Source organism: Micropterus dolomieu, linkage group LG03 (genome assembly GCF_021292245.1).
Source record: "Micropterus dolomieu isolate WLL.071019.BEF.003 ecotype Adirondacks linkage group LG03, ASM2129224v1, whole genome shotgun sequence".
NCBI classification, from domain to species: Eukaryota; Metazoa; Chordata; class Actinopteri; order Centrarchiformes; family Centrarchidae; genus Micropterus; species Micropterus dolomieu.
The window spans coordinates 18,418,560-18,430,696 of record NC_060152.1 but is presented as its reverse complement, the minus strand read 5'-3'; the positions used below and the strand labels follow the sequence as shown (position 1 = coordinate 18,430,696).

The window sequence follows — 12,137 nt, the reverse complement described above, 5'->3', positions numbered from 1 at the left end:
TGAAGTTTTCTCTGTGTCTCTGAAGCTGTTTGTGTTGTATTGTAATGTGATTCTGTCTCTTATAATGTGCAGAAAAGGAACTTGCTGTCAACTTGTGAGTCAGGCCAGTTAAATGTAAAACATCTGTTTATTTTAATATTTTAATATAAAAAGATAAAACAATGTATACCCTGAGAAAATCATCACAGTCAGATATAACATGTATACTAATGTGTTCAGATGTGTGACATACTTGTTGAGTCTGTAGTAGCAGGCCAAACAGATCTACAGCACGTTTGGATATTATAAAAGTCCATTTTCTATCATTTCTTGGCTTGCAGCATGGAAAGTGTTAGTTTCTATTTCACAATGTGTAACCATCCCTCATTGGACAGTGCAAGTCAGCCAGATTTCCCCCAAATCATGTGATTTACAAGAAATCAAGGCTCTTTGGCTCTTTGGGTTTGGGTTAGAGTGAATGCTGTTGACTCTGCAACACATAGTTCAGGAATGATCTCAATTTCATTCTCAAGTCTATCTTTAAACTCCATAATTACAATAATTTAGTTTAGTGGATCAGATTGTTGAATTGTTACTAAAGCTTTCTATTTAACACATAATAAATGTCCTGTGCAGTTTACTTGTTATTACACAATCCCCATCATGTGTGTTTATCAGTGAACTGATTGTACGCTGAATGGAATTTAAATAAAAATAAGCTGCCAAACTCTGTTCTGATCTGGCAAAAACAGTCAAACAATTTATGAGAATGACCCAGTCTATTATCATATTATGATCTGAGCAAGTAAAGATATACAGAGACAAGGTCAGAAACTTTATTTTTTTTTCTACATGAACAGCTTGGTATAAGGTACAATAAACAGAATTACAAAATAAGCAAATTGTGTAGCACATTAGTGTAGCAGATATGTTATGCAATTCAACATTCTGGCTCGCTGGGACCTGACACTGATTGATATGATGTCTGAGAAGAAAATATTTGTCTGGACATGAAAAAAGACAAAAGAGGAGGCTTGAAGAAGAGAGGATGGAGGAAGATAAAGATATGTAAGCCCATAGGGTCCAATTCCCGATAATCTGCCTTAGGGTATTAAAAAAGCTAATGTTACACTTGCTAACATGTTAACGCAATTAGCATGACAACTTTCTTCAATTCAAGCCATTAGACTATCTAGCTATCTGTTATCTATCCAAGATTGTCTATGGAGCTGCGCTGTTCCTATCTGTTGTTATATTACCATTACAATACGTCTAGTTCGGGCTCTAGACTGTGGGACTAACTTTAACTGACTCTTCCCATCCCCTTGGTTCACATGGTTGGAAGAGGGTCACAGCCAGGTGTCAGTAAACACAGCTCCTACTGTTGGTGAGTGTATAAACGCAGTGCAACACTGCAATGATAACCTTCTAATTTTAAAAATTAAGTCAATATTTTAGTACTTTCTTTATGTCACTGCAGGTCCATCCATCACCTCTACCCCTGGTGCAGAACATGGTCATGTCACCCAAGAAACTGACACTGCTGGTATGTGTTTTAGTTAAACCTGTAGAGATGCCCTGTTCTTTGCTTATAAATCAAATCTGTCTTGTGGGGAGTGTGTAGTAGCTGTTTTTAAGGACTTAGGATTATTGAACAACCTTATTGAACCTCCTCCAAAGCTGCCAGTGTTGAAAAGACATCTTATCTAAAGTCACTTTTAAAAAGGAGATTGCATCAGACTCTAGCAAATTGTCTTGCAGTAGAAGATCCTCCAGCTGGGGCTAAGAACACTTAATTTCAGTCAAGTTATTTTATTTATTTTTTTATTATTTCATAGCAAGTCCATCAACCTCCACCTCTTCCTCCGTCTTTGGTATCATCAAGAAGCTGACAATGCTGGTAAGTTTAGGCCTACATCAATACTAAATTAACAAATATTCACTGCTAGGAACACCCAACGGATGAACATGTGAACTTCCATCCAACCATCCATCGTCAACCGTTTATGCAGCCAATCCCTGCTGACATCGGGCGAAAGGCGGGGTACACCCTGGACAGGTCGCCAGTCTATCGCAGGCCCACACATAGACGAACAACCAGCCACACTCACACTCACCTAGGGACAATTTTAGGGTCACCAATCAACCTAGGCTGCATGTCTTTGGACGGTGGGAGGAAGCCAGAGCACATGTGAACTTACCAAAATTAATTATTTTCTTTGTTAATCTTTCTCATAGGTCTTCAATCCTCAATGACTAATTACGCGTTGATGTGGTGAGCAGGGGACCGGCACAGGTCGACAGAGACTTGACCTTTCCAAAAAGATACTCAGACAGCAGAAGTTTTCTATATCGTTACGTTTAAATCACTCATGAAGAAGCTGGTAGACGTATTCCTAGAAAGATTATACTTTTTGTCTCGTAACCTCTTGTTTGGCTGTTAATAAAGATTTATCTTTGGTCAGTGATAATCACTTTATCAGTCTTTTTATTTATTCATCATTCATCAGTGTCTACTGGATCTTTCACTGCCATTCAGCTCAGTAGAACTGTTGGTATCATTTTTAATATTTCCTGTTTGACATCAAACATAGTAGATATAATAATATACAGTATAGTGTAGTTATTGTTTTTCATCAGAATCAGCTTGGTTGCCAAGTAGGTTTACACATACGAACTATTTGCTTTGGTGTTTTGGTGCTAAACAATAAACATAGCATGTTGAACATATAGGAAATATTTATCAGTTCTTACTTAAAAAGAAGAGATGAGCAGATGTAGAAGTACAAATGTACAAATACTTGAGTATTTTAATTGATGAGGATCTCTCTTTTAAATTGCACATTGACAAAGTAGTAAATAAGCTTAAACTAAAAATAGGACTTTATTTTAGAAACAAGGCCTGTGTTTCTTTGACAACCAGGAAGAGATTGGTTGCTGCACCCTTTTTCACTGCACTTGATTACGATGATCTGCTTTATAGAAATTCGCCTGTCTTTGTTGGATACTTTCTACCACAGATTTGTGCCTGGATATAAAGCTTTTACACACCATTGTACCTTGTACAAAATGATAAACTGGCCCTCATTATCAATGAGGAGGCACATAGATTAGCTTTTATTTACAAGTCTATCCTTGGTATGCTCCTCTCTTATCTTTGCACTTACATGTCACGCAACACCAGTTCCTATAATTTGCGCCCTGGTGACTTGTATTTTTTATCTGTACCTAAGATCCATGCAGAGCTCAGTAAGAGGGCCCAATATGCTACTGTTTTGGCCAGATCCCTCTTGAAAAAGATGTTTTAAATCTCAATGAGATCATCTGGTTAAATAAAGGTTTTAAAAAATGTCAAGAATAGGTAGACTTTAAGGTCAAGATTTTGGGAGAATTTAAGCACCGAAGTGGTTATCCCAGCTAAGTGATCCAGATGTAGGCACTGATCCTTAGAGTCTCTGAAATTTTCTCAATTATCTGGCTTGCTGGAACCTTCTCTCTCTAGTAGTATATACTGTATGTTTGTTTAAGGAGATTTAATTTGTGTTTCAATTCTAACATACTTTTTGTTAATATGCAATCAATAGTACATAGTACAAACATATTAGTATGTACAAACGTACAAACATTTTAGTAATATTACAAACGTATTTCATGTTAGAATTTCACTTTGCCAACAAGATAACTACTGTAACTGACTTACACTAAACTGAAAATGAAAGTTAAATGAAACAGATTCTGTTTCACTGTCTGCAGCCATCAATCTTGTACTTATTTGTAAATGTATTAGACCCTGTGCAGGCAGCTCTATGAGCAGTTTTTTTACATTCTTTTTCCAAAAGCTTTTTTTCAACCCAGGTGTTTGATTCCAACAGATACTGCATCCTACAAAAAGAGGCAGAGTGACCAGAGTGAGAATCAATAAGTGTAAAATTATACTTCCATTAGCAATACTGAATATACTTACATTCCATTGAAGTCCGTTGTGGAGCCATCTTTGCCCATGATGAGATACTGTCTTCCCAAATCTAACTGTCCTTTACACTGACGCCTCTTAGCAAACACTCGAACAGAATTCTCAGTCACAAGGGTATCTCCATCTGGTAGAAACATGATTGTGTGATGATTACATTTATAGTCATCAAAGCATAAATGTAATTATGTACAACTATTTAAATGTCAGTGTTACAGCATCTGCTAAGGCTTGTGGTTAAAGTTTACTTACGTGATCTGAGTACCTCCTTTACATTTGTTTTGTACAACTCAAAGTTACTCTTCAGAGAAACATTGAGGACTTCAACAATGTATGCTGAAATAAAACAAGAACCATTTATTAATGAGTATGTGAAGATTCTCTGTCATCCAGGTCATAGTTATCCAAGGAAGATTGAAGACAAGGGCAATTGGACTTGGTTGAAGATACTTGAAGACGTTTCACCTCTAATCCAATAGGCTACTGACTTACTGGCAGGGATCCCAAACATTTAACCTCTGGGCGGCCGTTATCAAGGTGATGGATACTGCTTGATTCGTTAGTGCTCCTGGCTGTTGTAATGACAGTTGTTTTGGTCATGTGAAGCCAAATCTAAACAACTGTTGTGAGCAACAACAACTGAACCCCTGAAGGATGCACTTAAAGCTTTTGGATAACCAAACTGTACCTTGGTGAAAACAGCCACAGAATCTAGATCTAGTGTATGCTGTCCAATGGAGTGAGGAAGGACCAGTTCTATTTTGGGGGGGTAATTAACCCTTGGCCCAACACAGGTCAACTCCTCAGGTCAATAGTGAGCCGTTTACTTACATTGGAAGGACAAGGGACACTATTTGTTGATGACAACAATGTACTTATTTTGACAGATGGTAGAAGTGTAAAAGAAACCATTTACACCTAAATAGAGAAACCATCACTCAACAGGGAAGGAGGGCTGAGACACCACTTATGTCCCACTCACAATGCTGTCCTTTCATCTCTTCCCAGGAGAGTGAACAAACACACACATTTGGCCCCATGTGACAATGCCAACAACGGTCATTTAAGCCCCTTTTCCACTGCACGGTACCAGCTCGACTCGCCTCGACGCCTTTTTTTGTTTTTCCATTTTGGAAAAGTTGTACCTGTACCTGCTACCACTTCTAAATCCACTTCTGAGAAGTTTTGAGGCGAGAAATCAACTGTGTAGATTTCAAATATTGACAGTTTTACAAAAAGTGATGGCGGAAGGGCTGGTGGGGAAACCTGCACCAACCCACGGGAAGAGCTTGCGTTGCCAGCCAGCCGTCCGCTCACAGAGCCCTCTGGTCACACCGTCACACAGACCGCTGAAGCAACAACGGCAGAGGAAATACAGCCGCAAAGTTTTCATACATTACCTTCTGAGTAATGTTGAAACGTTTTTACTTAAATCAAGAGCCAGCTGTATGTGGGTCGCAGGTGTGTGAGTCACATTGAACATTACGTCGCAGCAGTTGTGTGGAGGATAGCCAAACCGAGTCGAGTAGAGTCAAGTTGAGTTGAGGCGAGTTGAGCTGGTATTGGTAATGGAAAAACTGCATAACGAACCAAGCGTATCCATCACTTTGATAATGACCTCACAGAGGTTAAATGGCTAGGATTACCTGCCAGTCAGTCAGAACTGAAGAACCCTCTTGGATGATTGTCAAAACGTCTTTAAATATCTTCAACAAAGTCCAGTTCTCCTTGATTTTAAAGCTTCCTTGGACATATATTAACAACCATTCATCTGCACCTTTTTATTGTATACTTCTGTACAGTGTCACTATATGAAAGAATGGATTGTTCTTGGATGTAGATACTTTGCACCATAATGTCTTTGTGCAATACTGACCATAATCTACTGTAGGGAAGAAGCAAGCATGTTGAAAACGGTCATTCGTTGTGATTTTTTGACCTCTTTCTGATTTGAATGTATTTTGTACTTTATGACAGGGTCCTAAAAAAAAGATGAACATAATGCAATTTTAATTCTTTACACAAACCTGTAACATAAAGCTACATTTATTCAAAGTCAGTCAGTATGTGACAGTGAGAGCAATGGCCTACTTTCTGCACATTGGCACACATCCTCTGAGCACAGTTTGGAGACCATCTTGCTTCTTTGGGGGGCGTTGTAGAAAACAGTACACTTTCTGTCTGCAAGGAAAGCACAAATAGTTAATATATTCCTGGTAAGCAAAGATGCCAACATTATCCTGGTAAACAATGCAGAAAATGTCAAATAAAAAGCTTACTTGGTTCATAATAATCATAGAACACAGCTGGAGCAGGCTGTAGGAGGCCAATTGGTACTCTCTGTATAGCATCAAAACTAATACATTCCTCTGATTCAAAGAGCTAGAGTGGGAGAAAAAATCTTTTAGCACTGGTCATGTAAAATATTTGTGTATGTAAATATATTTTAGCCATACCTCATTGAAGTAGATCAGCACTCTTCCATAGGAGACCTCATAATGTGAAATGTATTGTTCAGGTGGCAATTTTAGCTGTGAGGAGACATGAATTGAACTTGTTGATGCTATAGCAGACATGAAGCACTCAAAATAGCTCCTCCCACTTTACAATGATGAAGAGGAGAGAGAGCTACTAACCATGTCCAGGTCCTCAGTTACAACCTCAAATCCACTCAGAAGTGTGATATCAGCAATGGCCATTCCTGTGAGATTGCTGTTCAGGCTATGACTACACACAGGAAAACAATGAAAAATATGGGCTGAGACAAGTGCATTGTCTCATGAATACTTTTAAAGAGCAAGAGATGTGAACCTCATTAACTAACCTGACACAGATTTTGTAGGTGACAGTCTCGTCTGAATTTAAGTTGTTATCAAGATCTCTCCTGTTTCGGGTGCGAGCATCAAACCACTCAATGGCTGATTGTGGCACTTGTGCCTCCTTCTCCTCGTCGTTATCGTAGTCATCATAGTATTCATAATTTTCTATCACCTTAGCTACAGAGAAAGAGGATGATGTAACTGTGGAGCTTTTATCACCAAAACAAGAGGTTTCAATTTGTTATTAGTGATAAAAGCTCACCAGTGTACTTCACTTTCCCCGTCACTGTGACGCTGATAGACACTTGGTTACAATCGTCCTTTGGATCCAGTAGATGGTAAGCCTTCACAACCTGCCAAACAGATTGGTGATTTACTGTAAATGACGGCTGTCTTCCAGGATATAAATAAAACAATAATCACACTTACTTTTAGCTTGGTATTGCCTTTTCCTTTCAATTGCACAACAATGTTGTTCCCTGCAAGTTTCTGGGACAAAAGACAATATAAAAGTAAGTCATCTAAGAATGAGGTAAAATATTTAGGTACATATTTAAGAGAAATGCTGACAGTGTTCTATGATACCTTAAGGTCTGTTTCCACCTTCTCCTTCTTATTTTCCAGTACAAGCTTTACAATGTCGTTCTTTCCTGGGACGGTGAACTCTGCTATTAGATTGGCTTCAGGACTGACAGACCTCTTTAGCTCATACTCCGCGAGGGCTTCCAATGCCACGATGGTATCCTGGGCATAGTAATAAAACATTAATAACATGTCAATTCTGATGGTTAATCTGGACTGTGTGATCACACAGAGGATAAAGTGGCTATGCCCAAAGACAGGTATTCTTTGGTTTTAAACATCTAGCATACCAATCACCTGTGATGACTTGTAGCCTCCAAAATAGTTTTCTTGGGTGGTTAACCAGCAGGCTGCTTTGTCTGCCCACTCGGTATGCCCAAGTTCCACTGCTGTTAGGAGGGCATAGGCTGTAGTCTCTACTGTGATGCCATCTGCCCTCTCCCGATTCTGATTGGCATCACTTGTCCACAGATAACAGCCATTCTTCCCTGACAGTTAGGAAATAGTCAATTAGTACAAATAAAACTATTTCAAACCACAGCATATTGCCATACAGCACTTGATGAACTTTACATTTTGACCAGAACAAGGATGGTTGTTCTTAGGTTTGGGGGCTATGTAAATACAGTATATGAGATGGTAGCCTGATATTAAATTCCATATTATATCCATACCACCCACACCAATTTGAATTGATTGGACATGCCTTCACTAGCCAGGGCTTGAAGTTTTGTCCAGGCAGATGAATGATCTGTTTCCTTTGGCAGGCAAACAGCAAGGCAGTAGGCTGTAATGGCAACAGCATAGGGATGCTGAAGCTCATCAAGGTGTGAGAGGAGATATGTTGTTGATCTTGAAATTCTTGCCTCCTAGTAGAAAGCAAAGGAAAATATGCACTGATTATAGTGCTAGGGTGACCATATTTGGTTTTCAAAAAAACAAAACAAAAACTTGGTGGAAGGTTGGGGCTGGGGGGATTCAAGTAGTTGGTGGCACCGTGGCAATGTATAGGCTACTGTAGAGTCTCTATCCACCTGGAGGAGCAGTTAATATAAATTAGTGTATGATAACAATATTATAACATTAAATAAAATTACAATAAAAAGTTTAATATTAGTGTAGCCGGGTGGTAAATCTAGTCATAGGTGATTTTCCCCCTTTATATTAATATAGTTCTAAAAGTTGTGTAAATGTGAATACATGTGTTCTTTGTTGTTTTGTTTGAGAGTAAAATTGTTCAATTTAAAGTAAGTGTGAAGTAGATTGTAAGTGGATTTCCACAGTCGTACATGTGATGGCAGACTTTGGTCACAAGGCGGCAGCATTGAGTAGTATTGTTGTTGTTTCCGCCAAGTGCATCATGGTCTTTCTTCCTGTTAACGTGCGATGGACGTACAAGGGATTGGTGCGGAGACTTCGTTGGGTAGAATAGTAGGCACTACTGGAATTGTATGCTGGGATTTTGGGCGCCAATCGTCGACCATTGTGTACTAAATTTCATGGTAATGCTAACATGCATTTAGTCAGACCCTGATATTGTATTTTGTTACTCAGAAACTGTTACAGGTTTTACATAAAGTGTAACTCTGTTTGAAGGTAATTGACGTTGAAAGTACGTTGAGTTGTGCGATCTCTGGGAAGTTCCACGTGGGTTTGGTGGAACTTGGTGAAGTGTAAGTGTCATTTACAGTTGTACATTTTATACACTGATGTTGATATAAGTGGGTTTATGGTTGTTAACATGATTTATTTTATGTTTTCTATCGATAGTCATAGCCCACTGCCGTATTTTGTATTGTGTTTTTTTTATTGTATTTCTCGGCATTTTATTTTTATTTTGCCTCTTCCTTCCCTAACATTTGGGTGTTAGAGACTGTTACAAAATCCAGCATTTGAGCTGTTACGGGAAAGACCCAGTAGCATACCACTCTGTAAATTGACCTGTACATGTGGTCAGGAATAAACCTGGAGCTACAGGAACCCCTGAAGTAATTGTGTCCTGTGTGGCATCTATTCCACGGGCTACATTGGTATATTACTAATATATTTATAGGTTATACTTTATTTGTCTAATGTCTGCCTACTGATTGTATATAGCAGGCCTATTTGTAACATTTCAACAGCTTATTAGTTAAGATTCAACAATTCTACTGATTCACAAATAAAACCTTTTTCTGTCTAATATTAGTGTATTCATTATAATTTCAGATAACAGTATCCAGCAGTACAGTACAGCAGTTTCATTATGGTACATTGTTGTAATTCACTAAATCCTTGTGAAAGAAAAATGGTCTATATGGTGGTTAGTCTGTTAATTCTAAGTGCTAACTTGACAATAATCATAACTATTCATGCAGAACGAATTCAATATTTTGAAAGTTTGCTGCAGCACCACGTCAACCTTTTTTGTCCCGCCCCATCCAGGCTGTGATTGGTCGGTTCACGAAAACTGACATTCATGAGCAACTTTATGTTTGTATGTATGCTTGAATAAAAAAAGAACCAGATCTTCTCCCTACTCCATTTCCGCCGGTGGAGAGGGCAGGAAAGAGTAATATTTCTAGCAGCTTGTGAAAAGTGCCAGTACACAAGAAAAAGTCCCGGTACGCCACACAGTAAAATGTAGAAGTGCCGGGACTGCGTAGACTACCAGTGAATACCGGCCCATTTCAAACACTGCATTTGGATATTTTTTACGCTGTTCAGGCGCCATGTACCACTGTTGACAAGCAAGCTGCTGCTGTCTTATGGCTGTAGCTGTGGTGCTGAGGGTAATGATGTATAAATAATAATGTATAAGATGTAGTTTAGATCGATGGTGGCATGCAAGAATGCGGGACCTAATAAGGAGAAAGGTCAAAACAATGCAAAAACCCAATCTCGGACATTTTGGGGCAATTTAGAAATCCCGACTGGACGCATTTTTAGGTCCCAAAAAGAGGACATGTCCGGGAAAAAGAGGACGCATTGGTCACCCTATTACCTTGCATTAAAATACATTAAATATAAAACTACAACAAGTGCAGGCTAAGAGATAGTAAGTAAGTAAGTAAGTTAGTAACAGATTATGACCTGAACCACTGATGAAGAGCTATGATGATTCATGTAAAAGTTGCAATCCATCCAGATATTTCCATGACATTTCATTCGAAACCACAAATTTTAATTTCATAGCTGCTAAAAGAAAAGTCAGGTATCCAAAATCATTAGGATACCTATGCTGGGATCAATTAATGACGGTACAAAATTGTGTATCACTCCCTCTAGTATATGTTGAGATAATTTACTGGATAGGTGAAAACTTTAACCTGCTGATGGTGCAAGAGGAAAGGTGCTTGTGAAAATGTTAAGGGATCACCAAAGTCATCAGGATTCATTCTCTGGGCAAAATGAGTATCTGTACAAAATTGTTTGACAAAGCCTTCCATATCTGAGATATTTCAATCTGGACCAAAGTGGTGGACTGACCAACACTGCCATTCCAAAAGCAACACCAGCAGCATAGCTAAAAACAGTCATCCAGGACAGTAATATTATATCTATATTATCTTACCACATTATTTCTCCCTTCGGTTTGCAGGAATTGAAGGGACCGGTGAAGTGCAAGAGTTATGAAAGCCGTCATGGATGCTTCTTGGTCTCTTCCTTTCTACATCAAACACACATGGACAATTTTTAATTAAAATTACAGCTATTGAGTTTGTCGCCCCATCTAATACTGTTATAATATGTGCCCGTTCTAACATGTAGGCAGTCGAGGTTACCAAAACTCCTCTGTGTAGCACTGGATGTGGGTCACCAAATGACCCATCAGACTTCTGTACTGAGAGCAAGTAACTGACTGGGCGCCTGATTTCTTCTTCTGGTACAACTCTAGCCTTCCTGCCCTGCACTCCAAAAGCCGCTGTCTGACGCTCCGCCACCAACGATAGCACTTTCACTACAAGGGCAGTCACCCTGAGGACAAGAGAAAGCAGATTTACAATGTAAGATATTGTAAATGAAGAACATTGATGTCAGACATTACAAGTAACTGCATATGACCTTACATCAAAACCCAATTTGGGTGCATAAAAATACTTAACCAATTACTTGATGGCACTGAACCCCATGATCCATAAGATCCATTGCCTTTCTTCTTGGTTAAAACATGTATATAACCTGCCAAAGAAAGTGTTTACTTTGTTAAAAACAAAACTGTCTATAGCCTTGTTAGCAACCTGTAGAGGGGGAAACACTCACAGTAGCCTATTTACTTACTCTCCATATTTAAAACATGTTAAATCAGTTATTCTATAATGTGTTTCAACTTTAATAAAACATTGAATGGCGACCTCTAACAGCTAGAACAAAGCATCCATTGTTTTATCTCTTGTCTATTGTAATGTGTTGTTAAAACCTAGAAGCTGAAATACAGTGGGTACGGAAAGTATTCAGACCCCTTTAAATTTTTCACTCTTTGTTTCATTGCAGCCATTTTCCAAAAATCAAAAAAGTTCAGTTTATTTCTCAGTAATGTACACTCAGCACCCCATCTTGACAGAAAAAAACAGAAATGTAGAAATCTTTGCAAATTTATTAAAAAAGAAAAACTGAAATATCACATGGTCATAAGTATTCAGACCCTTTGCTCAGTATTTAGTAGAAGCACCCTTTTGATCTAATACAGCCATGAGTCGTTTTGGGAAAGATGCAACAAGTTTTTCACATCTGGATTTGGGTATCCTCTGCCATTCCTCCTTGCAGATCCTCTCCAGTTCTGTCAGGTTGGATGGTAAACGTTGGTG

General features: G+C 38.7%; 1 protein-coding gene and 1 long non-coding RNA gene across 3 annotated transcripts in view; one reads left to right on the top strand and one right to left on the bottom strand.

Annotated features, from left to right (window-relative positions):
* Window positions 1-801: 801 nt before the first annotated feature.
* Window positions 802-12,137, bottom strand: part of LOC123968260 (complement C4-B-like) — a 25,260-nt gene continuing 13,924 nt past the window's right edge. The window contains exons 25-41 of the mRNA XM_046044899.1: window positions 11,436-11,511; window positions 11,115-11,307; window positions 10,904-10,999; window positions 8,057-8,219; window positions 7,648-7,838; window positions 7,354-7,512; window positions 7,198-7,257; window positions 7,031-7,121; window positions 6,774-6,945; window positions 6,586-6,676; window positions 6,406-6,480; window positions 6,229-6,331; window positions 6,041-6,130; window positions 5,826-5,930; window positions 4,202-4,285; window positions 3,944-4,076; window positions 802-3,861 (exon numbers count right to left, since the gene is read on the bottom strand). Of these exons, the coding sequence (XP_045900855.1) occupies window positions 3,720-3,861; window positions 3,944-4,076; window positions 4,202-4,285; window positions 5,826-5,930; window positions 6,041-6,130; window positions 6,229-6,331; window positions 6,406-6,480; window positions 6,586-6,676; window positions 6,774-6,945; window positions 7,031-7,121; window positions 7,198-7,257; window positions 7,354-7,512; window positions 7,648-7,838; window positions 8,057-8,219; window positions 10,904-10,999; window positions 11,115-11,307; window positions 11,436-11,511 (2,024 nt within the window). The 3' untranslated portion in view covers window positions 802-3,719. The remainder of the gene's footprint in view (window positions 3,862-3,943; window positions 4,077-4,201; window positions 4,286-5,825; window positions 5,931-6,040; window positions 6,131-6,228; window positions 6,332-6,405; window positions 6,481-6,585; window positions 6,677-6,773; window positions 6,946-7,030; window positions 7,122-7,197; window positions 7,258-7,353; window positions 7,513-7,647; window positions 7,839-8,056; window positions 8,220-10,903; window positions 11,000-11,114; window positions 11,308-11,435; window positions 11,512-12,137) is intronic.
* Window positions 8,750-11,690, top strand: LOC123968264. Of its 2 annotated transcripts, XR_006824430.1 has the most exons (4): window positions 8,750-8,852; window positions 8,947-9,023; window positions 10,931-10,987; window positions 11,101-11,690. It is a non-coding gene; the product is annotated as an uncharacterized LOC123968264 (long non-coding RNA). The 2 variants fall into 2 exon arrangements; XR_006824429.1 differs by having other exon boundaries at window positions 10,931-11,690.